Below are 14,728 nucleotides of genomic sequence, written 5' to 3' on the forward strand. Positions count from 1 at the left end.
AGAGTTGAGTACTCATTCATGAACTCATAGTTCATTAGGGAAAATGCATTAAGGTCATGGGTTTTGAAAATAGTCAAAGAGTGTTTTATGTAGAACCAGGCCTGCAGTTTTGATCTTTCCCGATGACATAATTAAGGGCGAATCATAGGGCAGAGGCAGCTGTCAGCAGCTACAGGAGACAAAAGCATCAGCGCTCTCAGCACCCTAACTCGAGCCTCAAGCAACTGGGGAGGAGCTGCAGCTCCTGTCAGACTAGGTGCTGCGGGGCCGGCATTTCCTGGTGTCCCCCCCGTAGGCTTCTATTCCAACCGAGGCGGAGAACAGCGCCAGTCGTTGCTGCTGGCTATGGGTCTGTAGACCAAGTCCCCTGTGGACCCGTTGCCGGCTGTGGACCCCTGGCTTCAGGGGACTCTGAGGAAGGTGACGGGAGAGAGCCTCATCAGGAGCCCCGGGTTCTGACCTGGCTCTGAGAACCACCACCTAACTGCCACCTCCAGCCAGTCGTGTCACTTCTCCTCTCCGAGCTCATGCATCCTCCCTTGTGAAACAAAGGTCCGACCGTCACTGTCAAACTACACAGCCTGAGAAGCTCTTCTGTGTGTGGGCCCAGCAGGGCGGGGGCAGGGGGACCGGTGAAAGATTTCAAGGGGAAAGAGTCCTCAATGAAAAGGTAAAGTTTGGAAACCCCAGCCTGGGTCTCTGAATCTCCTTTTGGCTCTGAATCCAGCCATACAAGCAGATCGGGGACGAACCTCTTGACGCCACCAGCTAGGCCTGGGCCTCTTTCCTTGATCATGAATTAGGCCATTTGACTTCCCTTTACTGACAACAGGGTCGGGTAGAGAGGACTGATTCACCAAGCCTGAAAAGCAGGGCCTCCCAGCAGGAAATCTTCAAAATGATCAAAAAGAGCAGAACAGGCTTGTTCTGTTTTGCCCCTTGATTAGTAAGTGATCAAACTGCAGTCCATTCCATAATGACTGTTCCTTCATTCCTCTTCATTCAACAAACATAGGCTGAAGTCTCCTGTGTACAGAGGTCTGTGCACAGAACTACAAAACAGCCAGAAATTATGTCCTCAAGGATCTTAGAGTCCAATGGTGGGTATAAGAAATGGGCATGAATAATAATAAATAATAACAGAAGGCTCGGTGCCATGAGAAATAAAGCTTTATGGGAAATGGGAAGTTTAGAGAGAGCAGGGGAAAAGGGATCAGGGTAGAGTTTAATTAGAGGGGATCATTTCACGCAGGCCTTGAAGGAAAAATTGGGTTTAAGCCTAGAATGGAAAACATTCCAGGCAGAGAAGCTTATGCTGGCACAGAGGCAGGAAGATGGAAAACATGTACAAGGAACAACGAATAGTTTAGTTTGGCTGGAACCAAAGTTTGGCAAGAAAAGGAGTGGTTGGAAATGTCCGTTGGGGGGGTGTCTTAAATACTGTCTCTGTCCATTTTAGTCTTTCCAAGGTTGTATCACCTGATTCCATATGGTGAAATTACCAGAGTCAAGATCAATCGAACGGATCCCAATGAAAGCCTCTCCATTAGGCTTGTGGGAGGCAATGAAACCCCGCTGGTCCATATCATTATCCAGCACATTTATCGTGATGGGGTGATTGCCAGAGACGGCCGGCTACTGCCAGGAGACATCATCCTAAAGGTAGAGACCACGGCTGTGGAGCCATGAAGAGGGGCTTAGCAAAAGTCACTTCAGAGCAAATCATTGGGTGGGTGGGTGGATGGATGGATGGATGGATGGACGGGCGGACGCATGGGTAAAGCACCAGCATAAATGTGGAGCCGTCACTTTCCATAGTTCTTATGTTGATATGACTCTTCATACGAGATTTGTAATCTGAGATAGGTCCCTAACCCTTCTGTCTTTCTTGTTCTTTTTTTTTTGGCTATGCCACACAGCATGCGGGATCTTAGTTCCCTGACCAGGTGCCCCCTGCAGTGGAAGTGCGGAGTCCTAACCACCGGACCACCAGGGAATTCCCTTTCTTGTTCTTTTGATCTCTCTCTCTCTCTCTCTCTTTCTGTATAAATACTGTCTCTGTATCATTTTGTCTCTGTGTTCCCCTCCTTCCTCTTCTGCTGTCTTCCCCCTCCCTTTTCTCTACCTCTGCGTTCTTCTCTCTTCCTTCTCTTCCTCCCTCCTCTCTCTTCCTCTCTCACCCTTTCCTCCCACTTTAAGTAGCAATAACATAAAACAATATAAAACTGCAGCCTATATCTTCTTAAATTGTTTGTAGAGCAGATTAATGGAACATTTTATATTTTATCTAATCACTTACATTCACACACCCCTCTAAAGTAAATTTCCTATAGCTTAATGGCCCTTCACACACACACACACACACACACACACACACACACACACACACACACACACACCTCTCTAAGCTATCCTGCCAACCCACAGACATTCCAGGGGAGACAGGTGGTGGAAGACAACACGTTGGGCATTACTGTCCTCTGAGGCTTGACCGAGGGGAAGGGTGCTAGGGAGGAATTTTCAGAAGAAGAGAAAGGATAAAGGAAGAGTTGTTTATCAGAAGTCCAACATGTGCCAAAAGTGATAAGAAAAAATCCCTGCCTTGGTCATATATTTCCAGTCTGATACTCAGATGACAGTTTCATCCCATCCCTTCTGGGTTGCCGAGGGGCCAGCTCCTAATACATCATGAGCTGTTTCTCTGGCACAGAAACTCTTATTGTTTGGGATAAGAGGAGAAGGAACTTAAAGCAGTTATTGTAGAAACACTGATATTCTCTCTGGCCTCCGAGGTGGAGTATGAGGCAGGGCCCGTCAACCTCAAGGGACAGTCAGCCGTGCAACCAGCGACACCCTGCATGGCTTTCTCCCAGTTCTGTGGAAACTATGCTGCCTGGGAGGGTTGCATAAGGAAAACCTTTTCGATTCTTGTGGCCTTCAACTGGCACTTGCAAGCAAAAGAGCTGCCAGGAGTATTTAGCAGGCGACCCTGACTTTCTTTTGGCCTGGGTGTGATGGGGAAAACCAGACACGGGATAAGGTGTCAGAGCAGAGCCAGGTCTTTGAGCTCACTGTGCTTGGACAGAGGTGATGAGCCTTTTCCGAGCACAAGGGAGCCTCCATCCATCCCTGGAGATGCAACAGAGGACGAGCGATTGCACGGTGCAGGCAGGCCCGTGAAATCTCATTCCAAGATTCTTCTAACAGTTGGCTGCAAGTACAGGAAATCTTACCAAACCATAGAAATTCAAGAAGGTTGTTTCTCTTCTGTGAGGCCTCCTTCCTTAAGCACAGAGTGTAGTGCTGCTGTGAAATTATTTTCTTCCCAGGCAGTGACCACCACTGGGAGCTGCAGCCTCCAGGCTGGGCCTGCCTAGAGTAATTAAAACCAGAAAGCCCCATGCAGCATCAGCCCTGAAGATCATTAGTGAGGCACAAATGAGTGGGCCAAGCTGGAGGACATTTAAGCAGCCTAATAACGTGATCCCGCCTTTCAATAAAAGAGCCTAGAAGCTTCCATTCACATCAGTTTGTTTGAAACTGTAGAGACTTTTTTTCTCTCTTTGGCTGAGAACATGGGCAAAAGACCTTGTAGGTGACCACCTGGAGACTTGACACACACACACACACAAACACACACATTCACACACTTGCCAACACACAAATATTTTCATGTACACACACATTCCCTCCCTCCCTCCCTCTCTTTCTCTCTCTCTCTGTCTCTGTCTCACTCTCTCTCTCTCTCTCTCTCTCTCTCTCTCTCACACACACACACACACACACACACACACACACACACACACGGTAGTGGGTCCTGGAAGTTCCAGTACAGGTGATCCAGGGTCCAGGGAGAAAAATTCATCTGGAGATGTTTGGAAAGAAAATGCCAACTCAGTTTGATTTAAACAGCAGTTTAATGTAATCATTAATCAGAAATTTTCTTTTCTTCTTTTGCCTTTTCCCACTTTTTCTTCCTTTTCCTCCCCCCTTCAGCTGAAAAATAAGTTTAGCAAGCAACAGAAAGGAGGGTTAGGACTATATAAATAAATTCAAGGGCCTGTGTAAGGACAAGACTGAAGAAAGATGGTGTCTGCTGAGAGAGAGTTGAAAAGGTGTGCAGGTAATACTCAAGGAAACCGGGTTACAAGTCCTGTTGGAAGATGGGGGTATTTGGACAGAGAAGAAGGTGACAGAGCAGAGTGGTCCTTCAGGAAGGGCCCCAGTGAGCCTGTGGGCTGGGCCTTTTGGGCAGGCTTGTGGCCGGCGGGGCGGACGGCTCGCTCGCTGTAGATTCTGAGGTCCCCTTGCCCTAGGTCAACGGGATGGATATCGGCAACGTACGGCACAACTATGCCCTGCACCTCCTGCGGCAGCCCTGCCAGGTGCTGTGGCTGACGGTGCTGCGGGAGCAGAAAGTCCGGAGCAGGACTGATGGGCAGCCCCTGGACACCTACGAACCCCGGGATGACCATTTCCACGTGATCCTCAACAAAAGCAGCCCGGAGGAGCAGCTTGGAATAAAACTGGTGCGCAAGGTGGATGAGCCTGGGGTGTTTATTTCCAACGTTCTGGATGGTGGCGTGGCGGACCGACACGGTCAGCTGGAGGAGAACGATCGTGTGTTGGCCATCAATGGACATGACCTTCGGTACGGCAGCCCGGAAAGTGCAGCTCATCTGATTCAGGTGGGTCACGGGCCATTACAAGATCCCAATCAGAAATTGCCAGCGTGATCAGGAACACTCATCACCCTGACCCACCTACCCTGTTACTACCCCGTGTGACATACAGTGCCTCCCTTTCGAGGAGCTGAGGGTGGAGGGCCAGGGAGGAATATTACTCCAGCAAATGGTGTGTCTTGGGGTCATGGCCATTCCGTTGGTGTTGCCAGCCATCCAGTCTGACTGCAGGTAAACACGTTGGGCGAGGTGTTGCAACCTCACCAGGTTAAGATCACTCAAGGTCAGCGGGGTTGTGCCATCCCTGTACCTAGTATGATAGTCATAGACCCAGGGCTCACTCAGACGTGTTCTGGACACTTCCAAGACATCGGGTTGTACCACTCCTGTAAGAAGCTGTGCCATGTGCCCTCCAGGGGTCCTGTGGATGAGAAACCACTGTAGGATTGGCTAAGGCCGAGCCCTGTCTCCATGGCTAAGTCCAGCCCCCTTCGAAAGCCCAAGGGAACTCAAGTATGAACCTAAGGAAGTCCCCCTATACGAGAGGCATACAAATTATCATTACTCAGGCAAATAGAGTTCACGATAGCCTGACATTAGTTCAAACTAATTCACTCTCCTGACAGGCACGATGTTACCAAGCCCCAGCATGCATCCTGTTGACTTTGGCTGGGTCACCATGAGTTTTTCTTTTTGTTGTCGTTGGTTTTTGGGGTTTTTTTTCATTGAACTATAGTTGATTTACAATGTTGTGTTAGTTTCAGGTACGCAACAAAGTGATTCAGTTTTACATATATATGTATAATTGATCCTTTTTCAGATTCTTTTTCCTTATAGGTTATTACAAAATATTGAGTGTAGTTCCCTGTACTATACAGTAGGTCCTTGTTGGTTATGTATTTTATATATAGTAGTATGTATATGTTAATCCCAAACTCCTAGTTTATCCCTCCCGCACCTTCCCCTGTGGTAACCATAAGTTTCTTTTCTATGTCTGTGGATCTATTTCTGTTTTGTAAATAATTTTATTTGTATCTTTTTTTTTAGATTTCACATATAAGTGATATCATGATATTTGTATTTCTCCGTCTGACTTACTGCACTTAGTATGATAATCTCTAGACCCATCCACGTTGCTGCAAATGGCATTTTTTTCATTTTTTTATGGCTGAGTAATATTCCATTGTATATATGTACCACCTCTTCTTTATCCATTCCTGTGTCGGTGGATATTTAGGTTGCTTCTGTGTCTTGGCTATTGTAAACAGTGCTGCAATGAATATTGGGGTGCATGTATCTTTTTGAATTATAGTTCTCTCCAGATATATGCCCAGGAGTGGAATTGTAGGATCATATGGTAACTCTGTGTTTAGTTTAAGAAACCTCCATACTCTTCTCCATAGTGGCTTTACCAACTTTCATTTCCACCAGCAGTATATATAGGAGGGTTCCCTTTTCTCCACACCCTCTCCAGCATTTATTATTTGTAGACTTTTTGATGATGGCCATTCTGACTGATGTGAGGTGATACCTCATTGTAGTTTTGATTTGCATTTCTCTAATAATTAGTGAGGTTGAACATGTTTTCATGTTCCTGTTGGCCATCTGTATGTCTTCTTTGGAGAAATGTCTATTTAGATCTTATGCCCATTTTTTGATTGGGTTGTTTGTTTTTCATCATGAGTTTTCCTAATGTTCTCTAAGCTTCCAGCTTTATTCCTAGAGAGACAGGCTTTGTTCTGGGCTCTTGTATTCTAACCCTTTAATCCACTTCATTTAGCCAAAATGTATTAAGTTTTTGCAGCTTGCCTAGCCCTAGATTAGGTGCAGAGAACAGGGAGATGATGACCTCTTAGGCTGGTCTCCCAAAGGAGTCCACAGTCTAGTAGAGGAGGTGGACTTTTTCTAAATGACTGCTATGTGGTGTGACAGTGTGTAATGGGGAAATTAAGTATAGTGCTGGTGTAGACAAAGGAGAGATTTTTTTTTTTTTTTTTTACTGAGATGGGGTCTAGAAATTCTTCACAGAAGAGGAAAATCTTGAACTGGGGTTTTGATGGATCAGCAAAGGTTCTGTAGGTGCATGAGGCAGGGAGGGTCATTCTAAGGAGACACAACACAGAAGAATGTTTCCCCAAAAGCCAGTTAGGGAAATGGTTAACACCTGGAGAGTGGTGTACATTTTAAAAGCAGCAATAGATAAGGCAGGAGTGGTAGGCAAGGGCCAGATCATGTAGAGTTTTACAGGCCATGATAAGGAGCTCAGACCTTACCCCCAAGGCCATGAGGAGTCATTGGAAGGGTTTAAGAAAGGAAGTGACATGATTTTCTAGCAAGATCTCTCTAGAGACAGTGGAGAGCTGATAGGAGAGGGGCAAGAACAGAGGCCTTGCCTTAAGATGCGTTTGCAGTTATCCGGCACATCATGTCAGCTTCCACTTAGTGACTGAAGTATTAATTCTTCAAGTATAGACAGAGAGTCAGCAGCAGTAGCTGACTGGTCCTTGTACCAAGTTCCATCGAGGATGACATTCAGAAGACAGAGCCTACTCTCAAGGGCTTGATCATCTCAGTACAAATAAATCTCCCTACCCTTGGGTTCCAGTCATGGAGTTCTTCCAGGTGTGGGCAACTCTTTTCGCTGTCGTATGTGTGGCATCTTATCCCTCTTTTTTGAGGAGAACCAAGTAGTGGATGAAACTATTGTCATTTTAAAGGTGGAAAGCCTGAGGCAGAGGGTGCAAGGGGACTTAACTGCTTCCTCCGTCCACCAGGACAGGAAGTACATGTGGTGCTTTGGTCCCCGAGCTGGGACTTTTGATGGTGCCCCAGTTCCAAGGTGATTCTTAACCTGATGGACGTCCATCTGCCCTATGGGGCCTGAGGTCATGCCCTGTGGAGCAGGTGGAGAACAAAACCAGAGTTACAAGAGACATTTCCCTTCTGGAGTTTATGCCAGCTATTCCCAAGTTCACATGCCCAGCTCCAACTTCTCTGAACACCACACTTACATAGACAGCTGCCTACTTGGTATCTCCATGTGGCTGTCTAAAAGGCATCTCAAATTTAATGTCCAAAAGTGAACCCTTGACTTCTCCCCCCTCCACCCCTTTCCAAACCTGCTCTTCCCCTCAGTCTTTCCTCATCTCTAGAAATGACACCACCATTTACTCAGTTACTTGGACCAAAAAGAATCTTTACTCTTCCACATCCCCTGCCTGCAATTCATCTCTCACCAACTCCATGGCTTGGATCAACCAGGCCACCATCATCTCTGGTCTAGGCCACTGCAAGAACCTCTTAACTGGTCTCCTTGCTTCCATATTCCATGATCCTCACCTCTCTCTCTACTCAGCAGCTAGAATGACCACTTTACAGAGTCAATTCCACCATGTCTCTTCCTTGCCCTCAGCTCTCTGATGCTTCCCAAGGCACTCGGATTAAAATTCCAAATCCTTACAGTGGCCTGCAGAGCCATGCTCATCTGGTCTTTAGTTGTCTCTGCAACCTCATCTTAAGCAAAGGGGAGAATTTCTGGTATTCTCCCCCTTGTTCAACCATGCTCAGTCACACTGCCTTCTTGCTATTCCTCAAACATTTTTAAGAACTTTCTCAACTCAAGGCTGATGTTCTTGCTGTCCCTCTGATCAAAAGACTCTTACAAATGTCTATATAACTCCTACACTTCACTCAGGTCTCTCCTCAAATGTCACCTCCTCAGAGACAACTTCGCTGACAATCCCACTTAAAGTAGCATCTCCCACCCTCAATTCTCAATTCTGTATCCTCTAATCTTCTTGATCTTCTTTTTTTTGGCCATGCCACGTGGCTTGTGAGATCTTAGATCCCCAATCAGGGATCGAACCGATGCCCGCTGCATTGGAACCGCTAAGTCTTAACCACTGGACCACCAGGGAAGTCCCTAATCTTTATCTTCTACCAACAAATTATTGTATTATTACCTGCCAATCTAGCATAGTATAGTACAGTAGAGTATTATATCTCAAGCCCTTAGAGATATGCCTGGCAGTAATAGGCACTCAATAAATATTTGAATGAATAAGTTTAGTCAAATTATAAAAATGTATAATTATATATAATTCACATATTAATTCCATCTCATAGGGATATTTTTTGTCAATCCATTTACTGAAGAACAAGCACCAAATCCACTTTTACATTATTTGTCCCCAAGGTAGAACTCTACTTTTTGTCGCCTTGAATCTGCTCAGTTATTATTGGTTGAGCACCTTCTAAGTGCCAAGAGGTGTGTAGTACAACGGTGAACAAGACTGACACAGTCCTGGCCTCTTGGAGCTTGGAATACATTCCCACCTCTCCTCAAATACAGTTAAGTCAGCACTGAGCAGGTGGTCCAGCCTGTATGTGCCAATGGGTGAGAACAGGATATAGACAATGTTTATGAAAATATTAATCCATGGAAATGGAAGAGCCCTTGGTTTTTTCTTTGTGAAGAAACTGCACTCTGAGCATGATTTTTTTCTCCTTAAAAAGCAGACTCTTGGGTGATCATCAATATTTTTTTCCCTGTTACACTTGTCAACTCCCTCTGCAGGTCAGTCAGTGCAGCTCACATTCTGAAGATCATCTGCCAACTATCCTTCCCAATAGGTGAAAGAAAAACTCCCTTACTCATGTCACTTGGAAAACTCTTGATTACATATGACATTCTACTTTTGTAGATTAGTAACAGAAGAGGAAAATATTTTTTCCCTGAGAAAGTTACTTTATGAAATAAAATCTTGCCTAACAGTGGAATTTCCTAAAAGATTCTTCTGCTTACCAAACAAAGCCAGTGTGCTTTATAGGCAGTGGAAGAGGAGGAAGAAAAAAAAAAAGCTTGGCCAAAACTAGTTGGAAAAGAAATGGAAAAAGTAGAATGCTGGGCAAACTCAGTTAAGCGATCTCAAGCATGAATTTTATTTATGAGATACTCGTAACACGCACCAGGCTGGGGTGATTAAACTAAATGCCCTTCAAAAGCTGAGACTCAAATTTCCAACCAATCCTTGGCTGCATTGGCCTTGTGTGTCCACTGCATGAATCATATTTGCCTTACAAAGAAATTCCCAAGCAACATGTCCTTTTGGTCATGTTTTCTCCCACAGTCCCACACATTCTGCCTTTTTCTACATTATTTCAGGGAAAAGTTATGACAGAGAAGCCACAACTGTTTTAAATTTGACCAGCTTTACATATGTGGAGCCCTAACCTTGGCTTACTCAGCAGCAGCCCTAAGGGCCGGACTCCAGAGTTAGACAGATGGAGAGTCATACTCTTCTCAGAGACAAACCCAATGGAGACAGAAGCTTCAATTATGGGGCAATTGCCTTATTTAACAACTTAGTACAACTTTATATTTCTCCCTTGTCAATTTAAGCTTTTTGAGCACCATGACTAGAATCTCTCTACGAGAGTTGTTGAACTGTCTGATGTCATACCTAAAATAATAGAACAAAGATATATGGGCCAAAGGTTTGAGACCCTAGGGGGGGAAAAGACATTTCAACATCCCAAACCTGGGAGGTTCCACGTACATCTACCCAATATTCAATATGAGAATGATTTCTGCTGAGAGTTATGCCTGTTTTGAGATGCTCTCATCTACCCGCAGTTACGGATCAGTGAATTCATATTTAGGAGTTCAAATATATACAGTTAATAAATGAAGAAAGCAATGATGGATTTCAAATTTGAGTATCTCTTTTTTGTGCCTTTTTTTCTTAGCCAGCTTCCCAGACTTGATGCAGAAGTTGAAATAATTCAAAGCCATTTGCAGAGGTTGTGGTCCAATGGGTTTTCGTTAATACTGGCCCGTGTGATTTTTTTTCCCCTCACATGAATTAATATTTAAATGAGAAGTTACTTCACCAAAGAACAATTGACAAGAAGCTTCTTCAGACTTTTTAAAAGAATGTGATAGGCCTTTAGACAGAGCCAGAAATTAAATAATGGACTACTCCATTGCCTACATTTGTTCTAAATACGTGATTCCAGCTCATGAGTTCTGGGGCAGAACTTTTGTCCCCTGGAGCCAGTAAGAATTGCCAAGAAATAAGACCTGACAGTTCTGTGTGTGTGTGTGTGTGTGTGTGTTTTATAGACTAGCACAGCTAATATAAAACCAAATCCCTATCTAAACAAATTTTCTTAATGCAGTATGGTAGTAAATTTAATGCACATAAGACTAAACAGTTTTTTTTAATTTTAAAAACATTCTCTTGAGCTGAATTCTTAGAGTCCAAATGATTTTTATATAGGGCTCCAAATTCCATGCATTCATGATTAAAGTATGACTTGCAAAACTGTTCAGCCTTTCAACTCAGAATTTTATGAGTGAATCTCCTGCCCAGCTACACTCCAAATATTAGGGGATCTTGAAACTTCACTACCCTTCTCCAACTCTCATATTCCCCGACATGATTTTGTTTTGTTTTTTTACCATGGAACAGAATCAGAGTAACTTTCAGATACCATAAAAAGAAATGGTGTTTGAGGACTTAGGTCATTCTGCTTACTCAGGAATTAATTTCTTATTTTGAGCTTCTCACTGACATCTGTATGACCCTGTATAAGTCCGACTGTCATCGTTAATTTCTTAGCACTTAAAAAAGATATGCTTCTGGGAACATAAAGATGTACCTGGAGCTAAAGTCTAGTGGGAAAAATAGATCAAATTGCTGTCTCAAATCTTCTTTTCTACCCTTGTCAAATCCTAAGGTCCTATTCAGCACTTTTCCTCAAAGCCTCCTTAATTTCCCTTTTCCTTGGCCAGACTCTGGTCACCCTTAACTCACTAAAGTAGCTGCTGCCTCTCCAGAGAAGATACTCACAATTCTTTTCAGAATGTACCAGGCTCTATGTATGCCAGGTGCTAAAGTCTCAGTGGTGAACAAATCAACACACACCAGATCTGCTTTCACCAAGCTCATTTTATAGGGACTAGAAACAAACAGTGCACCATTAGCTCATCCTAGAGTTGTAATTCTGGAGCCCTAACTTATTGCTTAGCGAGACTTTTTTTTTTTTTTTAACTTTTTTTATTCAAGTATAGTTGATTTACAATGTTGTGTTAATTTCTGCTGTACAGCAAAGTGATTTAGTTATACATATATATATTCTTTTTCATATTCTCTTCCATTATGGTTTATCACAAGATAATGAATATAGTTCCCTGTGCTATACAGTAGAACCTTGTTGTTTATCCATTCTATGTATAATAGTTTCCATCTGCTAATCCCAAACTCCCCCGTACCCCCTCCCCCTTGGCAGCCACAAGTCTATTCTCTGTGTCTGTGAGTCTGTTTCTGTTTTGTAGATAAGTTTATTTGTGTCATATTTTTGATTCCACATATAAGTGGTATCATGTGATATTTGTCTTTCTCTGACTTCACTTAGTATGATAATCTCTAGGTCCATCCATGTTGCTGCAAATGGCATTATTTCATTCTTTTTTATGGCTGAATAATATTCCATTGTATATATGTACCACATCTTGTTTATCCATTCATCTCTTGACGGACCCTTAGGTTGCTTCCAAGTCTTGACTATTGTGAATAGTGCTGCTATGAAAATAGGGGTGCATGTATCTTTCTGAATTACAGATTTGTCTGGATATATGCCCAGGAGTGGGATTACTGGATCATATGGTAATTCTATTTTTAGTTTTTTGTGGAACCTCCATACTGTTTTCCACAGTGGCTGCACCAACTTACATTCCCACCAACAGTGTAGGAGGATTTCCTTTTAGTGAGAGAGATTTCTGTTTCTCAAATGTTCTCTTGCTCACTGGCAGGACCGTTAGGCAAGGATTTTGTTTCTGTACCTCATTGTGCAGTATGTTGCCATGTCAACAGGAATGGCTGACAACTTTGTTATTTTTCTAGCATATCAGTGGGTAACCTTGTTCAGATGCCTCCTGTTGTCTGTATTGCCAGGTAGGGTCCGTGTGCCACATGTGATCTCAGAGCCAGGTTGCACTGTTGTGATGTGTTTCACAGCAGCGTCTTGGGAACTTCCCTGTCATCTTTCAGTTATGCAGTAATAACGAAGACAGACATCTATGGAGTTCTTGGCTCCATAGAACACAGAGACAATCCCTATGCACACGTGAAATGGCAAAATGGGAACTCCATCAGTGAGGTCCCAGGTGCAGCTGGTCCATCCAAAAAAAGTCCCTGCTCTGCTGGTCAGACCAGGATTTGTCTTCTAGGTCCAAATCTCATACGCACACCCACCTCAGCTTTATTACAGCGAGTCATCAAGAGTTCATCAAGTTTTTGAGGTGACTTGAAAACATGTTAAATAGTGAAGAAACTAGGAATACTTGACCTGGAAAGGAAAAGAGGTCAGGGAGGGCAATGAGAGCTATTTTCAAATAGGCTTGTCACATGGAAATTGATTTGGGGTTGCCCAAGAGGGCATGACTAGAACCAATGGGCAAGCAAGGGAAAGACAAATTTAAACTCAACCTAAGGACAAACTTGCTAATTAGTGCTGCACTGCCTTGGGACACAGTGAGTTCCTTGTCATTGGAGGCACTGAAGCATGAGCTGGGTGACAACATGGCAAGGATTTTGGAGTGGAATTAAAGCACGAACTACAGAGGAAATGTTGGATTAGATGATATCTGCCATCTCTTCCGTAGCTGTGGCTTCCTGGCTGTGTGCAACCAGTGCTCCACAGTTCCCCGGGGCTTTGTGAGCACAAGATAGATGAACTGAAAATGATACTTGAGCCCTAGCTGGAAGGAGAGCTAAAGTGGGGCAGCCCCCAAAGGTGCAGGAAGAACCATCCCCACAGTTAAATCTAGGCTGTCTCACTCTGGGATCCTTGGAAAAGAAACCAGTGGAGAATGCAGATGCAGGATGAATTTTTTTAAAGAAATGGTCATTAAGACCCTCTGATGCTAAGGCCTGAACCAAGATGGTGGAGTAGATGGACGTGCTCTCACTCTGTCTTGTGAGAACACCAGAATCACAACTAGCTGCTGGACAATCATCAACAGGAAGACACTGGAACTCACCAAAAAAGATACCCCACATCCAAAGACAAAGGAGAAGCCACAATGAGATAGTAGGAGGGGTGATTTTGCAATCACAGCAAAATCAAATCCCATAACTGCTGGGTGGGTGACTCACACACTGGAGAACACTTATACCACAGAAGTCCACCCACTGGAGTGAAGGTTCTGAGCCCAACGTCAGGCTTCCCAACCTGGGGGTCCAGCAACGGGAGGAGGAATTCCTAGAGAATCAGACTTTGAAGGCTAGTGGGATTTGATTGCAGGACTTTGACAGGACTGGGGGAAACAAAGACCCCACTCTTGGAGGGCACAGACGAAGTAGTGTGTGCATCGGGACCCAGGGGAAGGAGCAGTGAACCCAGGGGAGACTGAACCAGACCTACCTGCTAGTGTTGGAGGGTCTCCTGCAGAGGCAGGGGGTGGCTGTGGCTCACTGTGGGGACAAGGACACTGGCAGCAGAAGTTCTGGGAAGTACTCCTTGGCGTGAGCCCTCCCAGAGTCTACCATTAGCCCCACCAAAGAGCCCAGGGAGGCTCCAGTGTTGGGTTGCCTCAGGCCAAACAACCAACAGGGAGGGAACCCAGCCCCACCCATCAGCAGTCAAGTGGATTAAAGTTTTACAGAGCTCTGCCCACTAGAGGAACACCCAGCTCTACCCACCACCAGTCCCTACTATCAGGAAACCTGCACAAGCGTCTTAGATACCCTCATCCAACAGAGGGCAGACAGCAGAAGCAAGAAGAACTACAATCCTGCAGCCTGTAGAACAAAAACCACGTTCACAGAAAGATAGACAAGATGAAAAGGCAGAGGGCTATGTACCAGATGAAGGAACAAGATAAAACCTGAAAAAACAACTAAATGAAGTGGAGATAGGCAACCTTCCTGAAAAAGAATTCAGAATAATGATAGTGAAGATGATCCAGGACCTCGGAAAAATAATGTAGGCAAAGATCGAGAAGATGCAAGAAATCTTTAACAAAGACCTAGAAGAATTAA

At 44.4% G+C, this 14,728-nt stretch overlaps 1 protein-coding gene across 7 annotated transcripts in view; it reads left to right on the top strand.

The window, feature by feature from the left end:
- LNX1 (ligand of numb-protein X 1) overlaps positions 1-14,728 on the top strand; it is a 228,778-nt gene that overhangs the window by 186,244 nt on the left and 27,806 nt on the right. For all 7 annotated transcript variants that reach the window (XM_057546625.1, XM_057546620.1, XM_057546626.1 and 4 more), the window contains 2 exons: positions 1,460-1,662; positions 4,317-4,688. In XM_057546625.1, the coding sequence (XP_057402608.1) occupies positions 1,460-1,662; positions 4,317-4,688 (575 nt within the window). The remainder of the gene's footprint in view (positions 1-1,459; positions 1,663-4,316; positions 4,689-14,728) is intronic.

The sequence above is a fragment of the Balaenoptera acutorostrata genome, chromosome 5 (genome assembly GCF_949987535.1).
Source record: "Balaenoptera acutorostrata chromosome 5, mBalAcu1.1, whole genome shotgun sequence".
NCBI classification, from domain to species: domain Eukaryota; kingdom Metazoa; phylum Chordata; class Mammalia; order Artiodactyla; family Balaenopteridae; genus Balaenoptera; species Balaenoptera acutorostrata.